The sequence below is a fragment of the Tripterygium wilfordii genome, chromosome 18 (assembly GCF_013401445.1).
Source record: "Tripterygium wilfordii isolate XIE 37 chromosome 18, ASM1340144v1, whole genome shotgun sequence".
In the NCBI taxonomy this organism is placed as follows: Eukaryota; Viridiplantae; Streptophyta; class Magnoliopsida; order Celastrales; family Celastraceae; genus Tripterygium; species Tripterygium wilfordii.
In genome coordinates, this window is record NC_052249.1 from 173064 (window position 1) to 188224 (window position 15161).

The 15161-nt window shown below is 38.2% G+C and overlaps 3 protein-coding genes and 1 long non-coding RNA gene across 5 annotated transcripts; 2 read left to right on the top strand and 2 right to left on the bottom strand.

The window, feature by feature from the left end:
* Positions 1-1916: 1916 nt before the first annotated feature.
* Positions 1917-5516, top strand: LOC119984189 (polyamine oxidase 2-like). The gene is made up of 10 exons (XM_038828020.1): positions 1917-2381; positions 2613-2716; positions 2835-2923; positions 3019-3132; positions 3284-3371; positions 3762-3847; positions 3937-4039; positions 4216-4313; positions 4415-4844; positions 4954-5516. Exons 1-10 carry the CDS (start codon positions 2339-2341, stop codon positions 5260-5262), a joined length of 1464 nt encoding a protein of 487 aa, XP_038683948.1. The 5' UTR covers positions 1917-2338; the 3' UTR covers positions 5263-5516.
* Positions 5517-5664: 148 nt separating this feature from the next.
* Positions 5665-10512, bottom strand: LOC119984187 (protein NPG1). 2 transcript variants are annotated; one of them, XM_038828016.1, is made up of 7 exons: positions 10322-10512; positions 9558-9820; positions 8843-9095; positions 7531-8741; positions 7089-7236; positions 6118-6456; positions 5665-6031 (listed from the first exon to the last, which is right to left on the bottom strand). In XM_038828016.1, exons 2-6 carry the CDS (start codon positions 9729-9731, stop codon positions 6137-6139), a joined length of 2106 nt encoding a protein of 701 aa, XP_038683944.1. In that variant the 5' UTR covers positions 9732-9820; positions 10322-10512; the 3' UTR covers positions 5665-6031; positions 6118-6136. The 2 variants fall into 2 exon arrangements, with proteins under 2 accessions (XP_038683944.1, XP_038683945.1); XM_038828017.1 differs by having other exon boundaries at positions 5665-5943; positions 10322-10509.
* A 181-nt stretch (positions 10513-10693) lies between these two features.
* LOC119984190 lies at positions 10694-12173 on the top strand. The gene is made up of 2 exons (XR_005464838.1): positions 10694-10849; positions 11664-12173. It is a non-coding gene; the product is annotated as an uncharacterized LOC119984190 (long non-coding RNA).
* Positions 12174-12215: 42 nt separating this feature from the next.
* LOC119984188 (protein DETOXIFICATION 41-like) lies at positions 12216-14710 on the bottom strand. Its single transcript, XM_038828018.1, has 8 exons — positions 14327-14710; positions 13676-14220; positions 13504-13590; positions 13364-13420; positions 13016-13254; positions 12803-12921; positions 12622-12708; positions 12216-12528 (listed from the first exon to the last, which is right to left on the bottom strand). The coding sequence occupies exons 1-8, from the start codon at positions 14633-14635 to the stop codon at positions 12451-12453; spliced, it is 1521 nt and encodes a 506-aa protein (XP_038683946.1). The 5' UTR covers positions 14636-14710; the 3' UTR covers positions 12216-12450.
* Between the last annotated feature and the right edge of the window lie 451 nt (positions 14711-15161).

Sequence of the window (15161 nt, forward strand, 5' to 3'; positions counted from 1 at the left end):
TTTCTTTTTTGTACTTTATTTTGACAGCGAAATCCATCAATTTGGTTGTCCATAAGGCTTTGAATATGATAGTGAGCATTCTTCACTTACACAGTGATCAGAAAAGAAAGAAAGAAAGAAAGAAAGAAAGAAGTCTTGTCATTGATTTTAAACTAATTGAGTTGAATAGAAAACATTAATTATCATGTTTCCAATTAGCTAGGAGGGTAATGTCTGAATTAATAATAATTTTTCTATGTTTAGACTAATCTTCAGTTTGGACCAAATTATTAACTTTAGTTCAAGTTGCACTTTAGAAAAGGAGAAGGAAAAAAAGGGAAAAAAAAGGCACTTTTGAAGTGCAAATAGAATAATCGAGCTTTATCATAAATCACATCATTCCCTACTCCATTCATATTCTCCTTTTTTTCTTTTTTTAATTTTTTTTATAAGCACTCATATTATCACTTACCATTATTTCTATATAAGAAAGATTTTTGGGTAGGCTAAAGGCTCGCACAACTTGGTTATTTTTTGTCTCGTCGTTATTGGTTCTTAAACCTAGAAAATACATTTGTTGTGTGAGAATCGTAGTCTGTTGGATTTTGCCACTCGAAAGTGAAATAAATTCTCAACATAGATAAATATATTGGTGAGGTATCCTCTGTTGAACCAAATTACGTCTGGTTTAAACGCAAGTTGCAATACTAAAAAAAAGGGGATAAAAGAAGAAGAAGAGAGTAGTAAGAATGAGATTGAAACCCACAGCCAGAAGACAAAGAGATGCAAGAAAAACAAGCAGATATTTAATTGGAGCCATTCCATTAGAATAGGAATGGGGGGGGGGGGTCAGGGTGCTGGTTTTACAGATAACATGATGTTATTATGATTGTTATTTATTCCATGGACATGGAATCTTTTTCTTGATGCTTGGAGGTGGAAAAAGATTGACGTACACATGGTTGGGTCCCATAAATAAATGTTGTCTTCATTTTTATTTTATTTTATTTTTTTTATATTTATTACTACATTATTAGTGTTGATTTTTTATATCTTTCCTTCATCTTCATCCCTTGAAAAAGAGAGAGCACAAAAAATGAAAAAAAGGTTTTGAGTCTTTTGAACCCACCATCACCAAGCAGCCCAAAGACCAAACTACAATTAGCAGCCCAACGAATGGCGTGTCAAGCCCAAGCCCAAGCCAATAAAATCTAACCACCCACTTTCTTCTCTCTCATAACGTACGTAAAACCCCACCATCACCATCACCACCACCACCTACACCTGGACCTGGACATGGACCTGGTCGGTGCTAAATGCTAATACAGTCTGACCACGACAAACACGTGGTCGGTGGTGCTAATAACTTTCATTGACATTGAAGACTAGCAGCATGGTAAATTAGAAATGTAGTAGTCTCTAGTGACTTCACAATCAAATATTTCAAATCTCATATAAAAAGGAAAAGGATATATATATATATATATATACATATATCAATTATTAATAATATTATTATGATGTTGGGATTGGGAGGACCAAAGTGCCCCCCAATATTTATAATAACAGAAAGTTGATTGCTTTGCTTTTATATCATTATTCCAAGTTAATTTCATTTCCAAAACCAGTAAGAATTTAAGATTCATGGGAAAGATAATCAATTAAAATTAAATACTGTATTATTGAAATACCCAAAACAATAAAATAAAATTACTGTTCTTCTTCCCCACAATTACAAATTGAGATCGCTCCGCCAACAAAATTGATACCTACTCGCTCGCTAGTCTTTGCGTCTAAATTGGTAAATATCAATTAGCGTTCTCCACGTGTCATCCATAAAGCGCGTCATGATTAAAGCGCACCGTTTGGTTGGCACAATCAATCAGGTCACTCCCCCACTCTATTAAGTATAAAGCCCCACTCATGTCATGACCCAACCCTACAAAAGTTTCATTCATTCAAACTGTACTGTAACCAAACAGACTGACAGACGACGACTGCCCCTTCTCTTTTCCTTCAATTTCCATCTCTCTATATCCCGCAGCAATTAGGGATTCCAGATCTTTATTGGCTCTCAATCGGACTCAACGGAGATCAATAGATTGCCAACGAAACGAAGAGAGGTTTCGTATGAGCTGGTTGGGGAACCTGGCTTGCTATAATTATTTCTCCTTCACTTCCAATTCAAACCATTTCATAACCTGTTTCTTGTTTTTTATCCTCCATTACTCTCCTCAATTTACTCCTTCCCTCTTTTATTTTGAGAAGAAGCCCATTGAGCCCTTGTTAATATCAACGATTTCCTGCTTCGATTTTTTTTATTCTAATTATCGACTGTTTAATCGTCAATCACTGGTAAATGGATTCTCCGGTCGGGAGTAATCGCCATCAATTACGTCCTGGTACGTTCATATCTCGATCACTGTTTGTCTGGTCATCCTATTCTCGTGGTCGTGGAGTCAGTCAAAGATGTTAACCTTTTGATTTACTTTGTCGGTGGGATATTTTAATTGGAATTGAACTGTTGTATGTATCTTCGTAAGAGAAGAAATTTACTTTAGTTAAATTTTCGTATTTCTATTTTATTTTTGTAGTTGACTCAATTTTGGTATTGTATTGGTGATGATTTGTAGCTATTTGCTATTCAAATGCGGAGAGGAAGCCATCTGTAATCGTGATAGGTGGTGGCATGGCTGGGATTGCAGCGGCTCATGCTCTTCACAATGCCTCATTTCAGGTACTATAAACCTATGATTTAATGGACAAAAGGTTTCCTTTTGCTGACTTCAATTTCTTTCTGTTCTGAATGTTGTTTCTTACTTAATTATGCTGTATTACTGTCTTTTATCTGTCAGGTAATGCTGTTGGAATCACGGAATAGGATTGGAGGCCGAGTTCACACTGACTACTCGTTTGGGTTTCCTGTGGACCTGGGTGCATCATGGTAAGCTCTCTTTTTGCCTATATACCTTCTGCTAGGAGACTAGATCCGTTGCTAGTTGTTGTTATGAAAGCTGCGCCTTTATGTTGACACTGTAGGTTGCATGGGGTCTGCAAAGAGAACCCCTTGGCACCATTGATTGGGAGACTGGGGCTACCCCTTTATCGAACCAGTGGTGATAACTCTGTTTTGTATGACCATGATCTGGAAAGGTAAGTGCTTGCCATGTTTGTTGGTTATGATGTACCTGTTATTTGATATTGTTGTTTCTACAGTTTTTAAACCTTTTTTTTTTCCTCTCCTAATAACCTAAATTAGTCTCTGTACATAATCGATGGCCTTAATAATATTTTACTTTTTCAGCTATGCACTTTTCGATATGGATGGGAATCAAGTTCCTCAGGATTTGGTTACAAAAGTTGGGGAAGTCTTTGAGAGCATTTTGAAAGAGGCATGCTTTCACCTTATGTTGTTTTGATTATTCATTTATATTCTTTTCGTTGACTGATAGCTGTGACTTGATGTGCTACAAAAAAAGTTACGAATTTTATTGACTTTTGAATTTGACAACTTGGAGGTGTTTCTAGCACTTGGCTCTAAGATAATGATGGTGTTCCATGCCATTGTGCAATACTTTTAAGTCATGTCCAATACTTAAAGCCACGTACAATGATTATGAATAAAATAGTTGATTGTTTAAGTTTTGTTGTTAGGAGTTTGTTTTGCTCATATGCATTGAAAATAATGATTAACATATTATCAATTGGAATATTTAAGCTATTAGAAGATTCCATTCCATGTATCACACTGCTAAAACATTATAATTCCACCCTGAATGCAGACCGACAATGTAAGACAGGAATACCGTGAGGACATGTCTATACACCGTGCTTTCTCAATTGTTTTTGAAAGGAAACCAGAACTAAGGTTTAATGAGCATACCACTAATATCTGCTGCTTTCTTAATATTTTGTTCACTGCTGAGACTAAAATACCTTCTCGTCTTTTGCATGCAGATTGGAGGGGCTTGCCCATGATGTGCTTCAATGGTACTTGTGCAGAATGGAAGGCTGGTTTGCTGCAGATGCTGATACTATCTCACTAAAATGCTGGGATCAGGCAAGTTTCCGACAGTAGAAATTTTAAATTTTGTGTTGATACTATGAGCTCCATTGTATGAAGGAAGAATGATAAGAGCCATTTTAGAAATAGAGTGGCATGATCTGGTAATTGATATATTCCATATTGTGGGAGGCATGTGTCTATGAATTGACTGTATCTTATTGAATGTGCAGGAGGAATTGCTTCCTGGTGGGCATGGGCTGATGGTTAGGGGCTACCTTCCTGTTATAAACACGTTTGCTAAAGGTCTTGACATCCGATTGGATCACAGGTATGTATGGTAGTTGAATTAGTAGACATATCGACATGTACTTGTTGTGTGTGAAACTTGCTTCTCTGGTAATTATATTCATTTTCTCTGTTCTGCTCTAGGGTTACAAAAGTTATAAGGCGGCATAATGGAGTGAAGGTAATAGTAGAAGATGGTCAAGTATTTATGGCTGATGCTACTATTATTGCTGTTCCTCTGGGTGTTCTGAAATCCAAGAGCATAAAATTTGAGCCTAAACTCCCAGAATGGAAGGAAGAAGCCATTGATGAACTCGGTATTGGCATTGAGAATAAGATCATTTTGCATTTTGAAAAGGTGTTTTGGCCAAATGTGGAGTTCTTGGGAGTGGTTGCGGGGACTTCTTATGGCTGCAGCTACTTTTTAAACCTTCACAAGGCTACGGGTCATTCTGTCCTTGTTTATATGCCCGCAGGGCAGCTGGCCAAAGACATTGAGAAAATGTCCGACGAAGCGGCTGCCAATTTTGCTGTTATGCAACTCAAAAAGATCCTTCCTGATGCCACTGAACCGGTAAGCCCAGTTTTAATATTTCCTTTCGCCAATCGGCAGGCCTTTGATACCTGGTGTTTTATGCAAAAGGCCAACTATTAACTGTCTTGTTTATAATAATCATGTGCAGATTCAGTTTCTTGTTTCTCGGTGGGGTTCAGACATCAATACGCTTGGTTCCTATAGCTATGACAAAGTAGGCAAACCCCATGAACATTATGAGAGGCTAAGGATCCCAATAGACAACCTATTTTTCGCGGGGGAGGCAACCAGCTCAAAGTACCCAGGGTCTGTGCATGGTGCATTCTCAACTGGTCTGATGGCTGCTGAAGACTGCAGGATGCGCGTCTTGGAACGTTATGGGGAGTTGGATCTGTTTCAGCCAGTCATGGGCGAGGAGGCATCATTATCGGTCCCACTCTTGATCTCCCGCATGTAACTCGTGGTCTGCCTTCCTTTAGATATGAAAAGCATATGCATGGAGATGTTAACATAGGATCTGGCTACATTATTGCCATTTGATTGGCCTGTGCGAAAATTTTGTGGTGATCGCCCGTCTTCCCATAGATAAATCCATCAAAGCATTGGTTAAATGTGGTGTTGTTTCTGTGTGGCATACCCTATGGAACTGTTGATTGGCAGTAGAGTATGAATAATTCAATGAATCCACCACTTTGGATTGTTTCCTGATTATTTTATAATTTCTAGCAAAGAACATCGATGGTCTCTGCTAAAGATATGCTTCCCAAACCTTAAGGGCTGCTGTGCTTTCAAATAATTGCACAGCTGCTGTTCCTCGTAAAGGAGAAAAAAGAGCTAGATCAACAAGAAAAACACGATATACAGCTTGAAAATGAATAAATAATTTATGAATATTTGCCAACAAGAATACATTTACATGGCTGAGCAACAACTTTAGAATAATCAGACGGTCAAGAGCAACCACCACCCATCTAAACTCTAAACTCTATACTCTCCATTCTACAACCAAGTCTCGTATATTCAAATTCCTATTCCTTTCTATTCCCCCCCTTATTTTACTGATCTCAATAAGATTATCTCTTCACTCTTCTCCAAGCACTTCTCTATCATCATCACGTCGAAGCAGACCAAAACAAATCTGAAACAGCAAATCAGACTTATTCGTAAAACTTACGCTGGTATTGGGCCTTCAATGAATATTGGTGAATTACATGAATGAAATTCAGCTGCAAAATTTATGGAGAAAGGATAGTAATAACATAAATAAACAAATATATAAATAAACACAATGGAAAATGAATAAAAGATGTACCTTTAACGGATAGGAGACGTCAGATAATAGTGCCGAAACTTTCAACAGGTTCTGATTCTTCAAGCATGGAAGCTGCCTGGAAGCAGTCTGCGGCATCAGCTATTCGTCCATCGTCCTTATGAACCAGCCCTAGGTAATACCAAGCCATTCGGTTGGTAGGTTCAATCCTCAATGCATCTGATAGTAAGCTTCTTGACACGGGCAGTGCATCAGATCCCATCTTGGCCAACAGGGCACCAATCAGTATCTTGCAAGGCACATTAGATGGTTCTACCAAAAGGGCATTAATGTAAGCACACAAAGCTTCTTGGATTTGTCCACGCCCTTGAAGCATAACGCCTATTAGATCAGACAAAAAACAACATATTTGAAGAATGATTAATGTATAGTAGCACCGCAGTTGGCCACTGCCAATTGATGCCATTACAAAAATATACGTATTTGTTTTTGGCCAAAAACAAAAAGCAGCATGCCTGATAAATATTCTCCACTCACAAAATTAACAAATACAACGAATCAATCAGTCTAGAGGTCTTAAATATCTTTTCGGCAAATAAGCCATTGTAATGCCTGGTTCACATTTTTAACTTCATTTCTTCTCCCTGGACAGTGGGTTCATGGCCATTCCTTTCAAATGCAACCATTTTTTAAAAAAAAAGAAAAAAGACAAATCTTCCCTCCTAGGATATGTAGTTTGGAGAAGCATTATGAGTATTAGGCTATTAGCATTTTCAGAGAGTAGCAGATTTGAAATACTCACTCTAGAGCCTCTACTTAAGTTAATTTCTTCAGCATAACATATTCAAGATGGAACCTTCATGTCATGATCTCTTCAAGATGCAGCCGTATGATTATCAAAAAAATGACCATAACCTATAACTACATCCAATGCTTCTTTTTAATTCTCCAAAAAGAAGGTTCAAAAAATGTATACAATGTAGGCATGGAACAAATGAAGTTTCAGTTCATACCTTCTGTGTGTAGCAGTTCTGCTGAGTATTGTTTCAGATCCCTGGCTTTTCCCAAACACAATTCCACATCATTCCAACGAGAAAGCCTGGAATATAAATTGGCAAGAACATTCAAAACTTCAAATTCGTTGATTTTATCATCCTCGACCTATCATAAAACACAAAGAAAAAAGGTTATACTTTAGATGACACCTTTAATAGAAGCCTTAATCTCTTGCAGCACTTATCAACAGCACCATTTATCTAAGCTTCAAAATAAGGAAAAAAAGAACTAAACAATAGCAAAGTACTCATATGGTATACTTGCCTTGTATAAATCTCCACATGGTATAGCTTTCTCATTTGATATCCATATAATGGGTAAATGACATTTGTTAACAGTCAAATAAAGTTCTCTTAGCACAACAAAGACAAACACATACATAAGAATACAGAATATAACCTGAGAAATGCTTCTAAGAGGACCAAAAGATTTCCTTTGGGCTCGAACCAAAGAAAGAAGCTGACCATAAGTTTCTGCAGCATCCATGTGTAATGACTGAGAGATCTTTAGCTTTGCCTTCAGCCAGAGTAAGGGTCCTTGCTCCCATGTTGCAGTCTCATCCAAAGCAGCATCAGTAACTATCTCAGCCTCTGAGAATCTCTGTTTAGCTGACAATACAAGAGCAAGCAATCTCCAACCCTTTAACATGGAGCCACCTGTTGCATCAATAAACTGCTTTGCATAGCGTAAAGCAGCATTTAGATTCCGTTGTTCTGCATATTGAATTCCCAACTCAAAAATAACATCTGGATTATTGTGCTCAATAGTAGATGCTCCATCTAATGCTTTTAATGCTTCAGACAAGAGCCGTGACCTCTCAAAGTCAGACGAAGAAATCTTGGCTTGTTTTCCAAAACAAATACCCAACATAAGCAAACCCACGCCCTTTAAATGCTCATCATTTCCCTGAGAATTGCTAATCGCTCTCTGTGCATATCCCACTCCCTCAGCAGCAAGATATGAATCTCCACTGCAGATCTGGGCAGCCAACAGAAGCGCCATGAGGTCATCAGGCTTTTCATGTTTGTGCAAAGACTTCCTCAATAAATTTAAGGCAGCTTTGTTTTGTCCTGCTCCACTATAGCAAAGAGCTAAAGTATTCCAACGGTCAACCCGATGAAAGACCCCAGGAATGAGCTCTTCAAGTTGCTTTGCCAAAACAGAAGTTTGGTTACACAGAGATAGTGCAAATACAAGGTGCTCCATCACTAATGGATCCCATTTGATCTTACAAAGGAAAATTTTCCTCATAAGTATCATCAAGAGTAATATTGCCTCTTCCAGATTATTTTTAGGTACGTATGAACCCTCAATCTGTGAAGCTAAACTAGGCGGGGAAGCTTCCACTCCACTGTGCAACAAAAACACAGCAAATCCCTTTTGAATCCTAGCACAGCAATCATTATCAAGGTTCCATTGACTGAGGAGGGCACGCCTATACGAAGATATTGCTTCTTGATAGCAACCAGCCTGCTTCCAAAGCTCTGGAAGGAGTTCTACGGCCTGGCTAACTGTCTCTTGCAATCTAGTGTCCACTTGCACATCAGGTATGCCTTGATGGAAAATCCTCTCTACAGCATCAAGCACACTTTGACATTCACGAGCAGCATCTGCATAAAGGCATATAAAATGTTCCAAAATAAGAAAATGAGCATCTAGAAGTTATTGTTAGGTTCATAAAAGAAAGATCAATCAGCAGAAGTCTCCATACCAATTAACCTCCCTAGTTTTTGAAGAGATTTGGCCTTCAAGTAAATGGCTTCAAGCACGAGGCTAGCAGCATGCTGCGAGACATTGAGCTGTGGATCACTGCGAGATCGACCCTTCCTAGAGTTCTGTTTCTCTGAAAGGGAGGGTTGGAGTCGTTGTATGGCAGCCTGAAGATCAATACCATCAAATACACGAAGAGCACCTTCCACATTGCCTCTTTGATACTCTAACCTTCCTAGAAGGGCTCTTGCTTCCTGCAAATTAGAATTTTAGGTATAAAAATGTATCATATCTGATACCCCTATGTCTTATTTGTGGGCAAGTGTGTGCCTGCTGTCAGTTGCTGTTGCACAGAAGTATACTGCTCCTGAAACTCATATCCAACCTATCTTATGGGGAAAGGATGTGCTATCGGTTACAAGGCTTGGCCAAGCATCACATCTAATATATTTCTTCCGTATTTAAGGTAGAACCATGACTGGCACAAACAAGGAATCAAGTTGATGATAACAGTTCAAAAAACAAACGTAGATGCATCAACTGATTGGAATTTTGTAAGTTCATGGCAAATAACTACCAAGAGGAAGGCTCTCGCCTAACAATTTCGACAATCAATTATTTATCATACATCAGGGATTGCGTGTCTCAATCTACTACACACACTTGAGCATAGTTGGACAAACAGAATCAGAATGATATAGAGAAAAACTTTCAACCTCAAAATTAAGGGATAACCCCTCTCGTAATGAAGATTCTGCCTCTTGAATATTTCCCAAGTCAAGCTTTGCCTCAACATCATTAGTCTTCATGCATATCCCATTTGCGCACAATTCTCGGACCATTCTGTCTTCCCCATTCTCACTGAGCTCTGCAGATTGGCTCCCCAACATCTGTACCCTCGCCACCCTCTTCCTCTACTAAAAAAAAACACTTCCTTTGTCTCTCTATCCCTTTCAAATGTCATCCAACTTCAATGCCCCTGTTTTTACAAATAGCAGACAATTAATAAGCAATAAATAGAAACTTAGCATACAATTATACAGTTTACAGTTATGCTCTGCAATTTTTTCCTCCAGCCAAAGAAAATAGAATTGAAAAAGTATTGAGAATGGCGAATTGCAAGGAAAAGAAAGAAAAAAATGAAATGGTGATCTTCGTAACAGGAACTTGAAAGTGAGATTGTTTATTGGGGTCCCACATAATGAAAACTTCAATCTTTCACACAATCAGCAACAGCGATCTGAAATCATCGTTCTTTTACGCAACCAAACACAGATATATGTGAAAAAGTTCTCATCTTTAGATCCAATTCACTGACAAAAGAACCACAAAATATTCAAAATTACTTTGTTTCCCCTCTCGTTTGAATTAGAACTTTCTGATCAACCAAACAAATGTAGCCAATACAGCTAATCAAAATGTGACTAGTCATCAATGAACCTGACAATGTAAGAAATTTCGAGCGGGAGCCTACGTTCACCTTGCAAAACGTAACCAGAAATCGAGTCAACGGGAGGGCGGCGGATTAACGGCGACAGCTACGTGGTTGAGACTCTGCTAGGCAATTCTGGTTCTGGGATCGCATAATCGTATGCACAAGAGAGAGGAAGAAAACGCAAAGATTGGATCTGAAACTTGTTTATGCATTTAAATCGCAATTTGACAGCTAAATGAATTTTTTTTTCCTCTTGTCATCTTTTCTTTTCCTAATTTGCCTAATTTTAGTTGATTGATATTTTATTATTTCAAGAATAATATTCAAATATATTTAGTAGTCTATTAAAATAATGAGAACCGGGTCTCACGAACACGAACACGGAGACGAGTTCGGGTTCATATGCCGTCCGGTTTTCTTCTAAACAGATGAGATAATTCAACAGCAAAGCCCCACTACTAAAAAGTTTCAGACACTTCGCCCTTGATTCTCAACAAGAATCCTAAAACTGAGCTGAATGCCTGTGTCTCTTTTTCTCAAGCCATTCATTGCAGCTCCATCGACGAATTGGAGGTTTGTTTCTGTCAAACTTGGTCTCACTCTTTGTGGGTTATTTTGTAGTGATTTTGTTGCTTCCAAAGACAGCGTTATTCTGCTTCAGGAAAGCAAAGCATTAAGCTCCCTACGCATCATGGGGAAATTGAAGGGAAAATAAAGATTGCAAATTTAGATGTGTTTGTCCATTGTTGCATTGGGGGATTTTCCCCTTTGAATTATCATCATTGAAAGTGATTTTGTTGTTTCCAAGATAATAGTATTTGCTTGAGGAAACAGGGGTTATGCCATCTTTGAGTAGCAATTCTGTGGTGTTGTAAGGCATTAGAAGTTGGATTTGGTCTATTTGATGCTTTGCGAATTTAGAAGTGGCTTGTTACAATCTCAATTGTGTTTGTTTTCCTTTGGGGAGTGTGTTCTTGAGAGTAGAAAATGAGACAAGAGCAGGAGCATAGTTATAGTAGACGTGAAAGAAATTATATGTAGTCACATGAAGTCTTGCAGTCATCTGAACTTGCATCAGAAAATTGTCTTAAGAGTTTGTTGTTGCTTCGGTTGATTATTTTGCTGAACTAACACAAAAGCCAAAAATTTGAAGGGGCTTGGAAGATTAGGAAAGAAAGTTGCTTTTGTTGTTGGATTAAATACAAGATTTGAAAATCTTGGCTGCTGCCTTCAGCAGATGATTCTTAAAAGTGATTGTGGGGAGTCTTGCGTATATGATATAGCCAAACTTCTCTAGTTTTATTGAATCTATGAATGACCGAGAATTTTTCCGTTCATAGGCTATTTATATGATATCTTTATTGTATGCTATTCCTTTCTTCTCTAGATTCTTGTATGGCTTCGTATTCAGCCTTGGTGGGACTTCAATGGAACGGATTTCCTGATGCTAATCATAGTTATGGGAAGCAAGGGGATTTCAATAAGGCTGAGAAGGTTTTGAGCTTTATGAACAAGAAGGGTTGTGTCATGTGTGCCAAATGTTGTCTCCCATACTGCTCTTATGGAAGTTTATGGAAAAGAAGCTCGATACAACAATGCTGAAACTCTCTTTCGAAGAATGAAATTCTCAGGCCCGGGACCTTCTCCTCATACATATCAGATAATATTTCAAATATTTGTTGAGGTAAGAGCTTATTAAAGATTTATCTTTAAATTCTATTAACTTAAAGTCAACCCTTGGTTTGCTGTTAAAACAAGGTTTTTATTTTAACTTAATGTCAACCCTTGATTCTTTTTGAACTATGGTTGACATAAAACCTGAAAGGCTTATGTGAATCTGTCAAATGTATACACAGTTTAGTATGATTATTTCTTGTTATTCTGGCTTTTCACTGCATATTTTTTGTGCACTATATGAAAGAGATAATTTTTGCTTAAACTTGAGATACCTTGATTAATGATGGAGGAAGAGATTCATTCTACAAAAGACAAATACACACACACACGAAAAATAAGAGAGAAAGAAAGTGATACTCCTTTCATCCTCAAACTTATCTACTGACTACTCTCAGCCAAAACCAAAAGGGAGTGATACTCTTTATCAACTGTGAAAAATTGCAGGTCTTTTTAGCATTCATTCTCTGCCTTTGATTCTCCAATGTCCTCAGTTTCTTTTACGCACTGGCACTGGCCACCAAATCAATGGTCTCTTCATTTGCAGATTTGTTCAAGCGCTCCGCTGCTTTTACAACCTATAAAAACAATCATCAATAATCACAACCTGTCCAACCTTAGTGTAACTTATTCTCTCTTAACATACTTAATTCTTAACATATGAAATTTACCTCAGCATCCCAATTTGTTCTGGCTGTAAGAATAATTAAAGTAGCTGTTTGTAAGAGAACTCCAATGATCATCCCCCACCAAATCCCCTGTATAAAGACCCAACAATTCATTACATTGACAATTTGAAACCTCTTCATATGTGGATGTGTGTCTGTGAGAGAGTGAGAAACAGAGACTTACAGCTACTCCTAAACCAGTTTTGAAGCCAAGAACACAACCAATGGGAAGACCAATGATATAGTAAGTGGCTAGGTTAACATAAGCCACCACAGCTTGCCATCCACTCCCAATAGCCACTCCTGCAATTGACAAATTCATGTGATTCAGTCAATGGAATATATTTATCTCTTTGATCCATTACAATGTACTTGTATATGTGATCACTATTATTACCTGAAAGTATGGGTTGAATGCCATTCAAGAAAACAGAAATTGCAAGTAGTGGAGTCAGGCTGGAAACTGCAGTAATAACTTCATCATCGCTGGTGAAGAGCTTGCTTAATCCAACCCGGAAAATCAGAACAATTGCACTGAAAACTATGCTTATCAAGATGCTTGTTCCATTCACTACAAACACTGAAAATTTGGCCACTCTTGCATGGCCTGCCCCTAGCTCATTACTAACTCTTATGCTGCATTTGGCCAAAAAAAAAAAACCATTTTTTTAGACCAAGAGGAGCAAAAGCATCATATTCTATCAGTCTAAAACAGTTTATGCCAAGCAAATCATGCGTAACGAACCTGGCAGCTGCGCTGAGTCCCAACATAAATTGCATATCCCAGTTCAAGTAGTTCATACTGAAAAGAACTGACATTATAATTTAAATAGATAGAAGAACATTAGGCAATAGAAAATAAATTTTGGGATGATTTGAACTTACCAAATTGAAATGGAGTCTAGTGCGATAGTTGGATCAGTCAAAAGCCCTGATATAAGCACCAATCCTTGGTTGTACCATATCTCCAAACTACATTGACGGAAGTATTAGTATCACTGTAGATTTCATTCAAAGCATAAACACCTTGAGAGAGAGAGAGAGAGATTGTGCATACCATAGCATGACAGCAGAGGCAACTGTAAGCTTCAAATAAGGCCAAATCCCTGTAAAAGCTCTAGCAGACAAGCCAGTCCAGGTTTCTTTACAAGAAGGGCTTAGAACTATGTAGAGGCCATTTATAATAACAAGAAGCCACCATGAGAGACTCAGTGTTAGAGCTGCTCCCACAAGTCCATAGTCCAGAACATACACAACCACCCATGTCAAAAGAGTATGCAAAATGAACACTCCAATAGACATGAATGCCAAAGGGTTTACAATGTTCTGTGCCTGGAGGAACCTCTGCATTGGGCAGCTTATTGCAAATGCAAATAGTTGAGGGATCAATCCGCGAGCAAAGATTTCGCCTTGCTCGGCTATGCTATCTTTTTGTCCTATTCCTTTGAGAATTGGACCAGAAAACCAATACACAAATGAGAGAAGGATTGCTGCTACAAAGTGTAGGATTATTGCTCTCTGCAATATGATTCCCATTGCTGAGTATTTCTTGGCTCCATAGGCTTGCCCACAAACTGTTTGCACTGCACTAGCCATACCCAACTACATACAAAAAGAACAATTTTTATGAATCACAAGTCCTCACACACAATGTAATCAATATGTTGTTTAATTAACTCGAGTTTAAAAAGGGTGGGGGGTGTTATACCATGATTCCATAAGCAAGACCTTGAATTCCCACACTAGCAATAGAGGCACCAGCAAGTTCCAATGCCCCTAAATGTCCACAAAACATAAGTGTCACAAAGCTTAGCATGTAATTAAAGATGGAGACAACGATAGACGCCCCCGATAGACGCCAGAGGAGCCTAGACTCCCAGGCAACAAGCCGTGGCCACCACCGAAGTGCCACTGGCCTATTCTCCAAAAACTCCTCGATCACAACGGATGACAAATCCGGAATCTGAGAATGTGAGTGTAGCCCAAGTAGTAGTGGCCTGTACTCTGCTGAACCCATGATTCTTTTGCCACAAACTTGATCTTAGTATTCTATGATTTGAAAGAGGTTCATACTAGAATAGTTCATTATACATTTGTTTTCATGTTTAAGAAGACTTTTTATAAATCTTGAACTACCAGTCTACTGATAGTAGCACTACAAGTTCTCCAGTCAAGGGACGGAATCATAGAATAGTAGCTAAAACTAACTTCCCAACCTAGAATTTTGAATTAAAGAGTCTAATTAAAACCATTGATGATAATAATACATCAGGTGGGGTTAGTTCAGGTATCCCAGCTACATATGTCATGTGAAATCCCCTTGAAATTGTATGTTTCATCAAATGTTTGGTCCTCCTGTGTATGGGAAATACATGTCTTATTTTGGGGTTAGGTTTACACGTGTACCTAATCTTTGTCAAAATGTTTACACTGTTTCTTTAAGGGAAAGAAGTCTCAGTCCTCCAAGGTTTGTCGATTTTTTGCATGGAGTTAAGGAGTTGTCCCTTGATATGGAAAATGTGGGGATTATAGACCCAATAACA

Coding starts and splice junctions, on each gene's coding strand:
- LOC119984187 (XM_038828016.1), bottom strand. CDS start 9,731: ATGTTGGGGAGCCAATCTGCAGAGCTCAGTGAGAATGGGGAAGACAGA. Junction 8,742..8,842: donor AAAACTAGGGAGGTTAATTG/GTATGGAGACTT, acceptor GCCTTTATGCAG/ATGCTGCTCGTGAATGTCAA. Junction 6,457..7,088: donor AGAACTGCTACACACAGAAG/GTATGAACTGAA, acceptor CTGATCTAATAG/GCGTTATGCTTCAAGGGCGT.
- LOC119984188 (XM_038828018.1), bottom strand. CDS start 14,635: ATGGGTTCAGCAGAGTACAGGCCACTACTACTTGGGCTACACTCACAT. Junction 14,221..14,326: donor GTCTTGCTTATGGAATCATG/GTATAACACCCC, acceptor TTTTGTATGTAG/TTGGGTATGGCTAGTGCAGT. Junction 12,922..13,015: donor CATTCAACCCATACTTTCAG/GTAATAATAGTG, acceptor TGTCAATTGCAG/GAGTGGCTATTGGGAGTGGA.
- LOC119984189 (XM_038828020.1), top strand. CDS start 2,339: ATGGATTCTCCGGTCGGGAGTAATCGCCATCAATTACGTCCTG. Junction 4,314..4,414: donor GACATCCGATTGGATCACAG/GTATGTATGGTA, acceptor GTTCTGCTCTAG/GGTTACAAAAGTTATAAGGC. Junction 4,845..4,953: donor TTCCTGATGCCACTGAACCG/GTAAGCCCAGTT, acceptor AATCATGTGCAG/ATTCAGTTTCTTGTTTCTCG.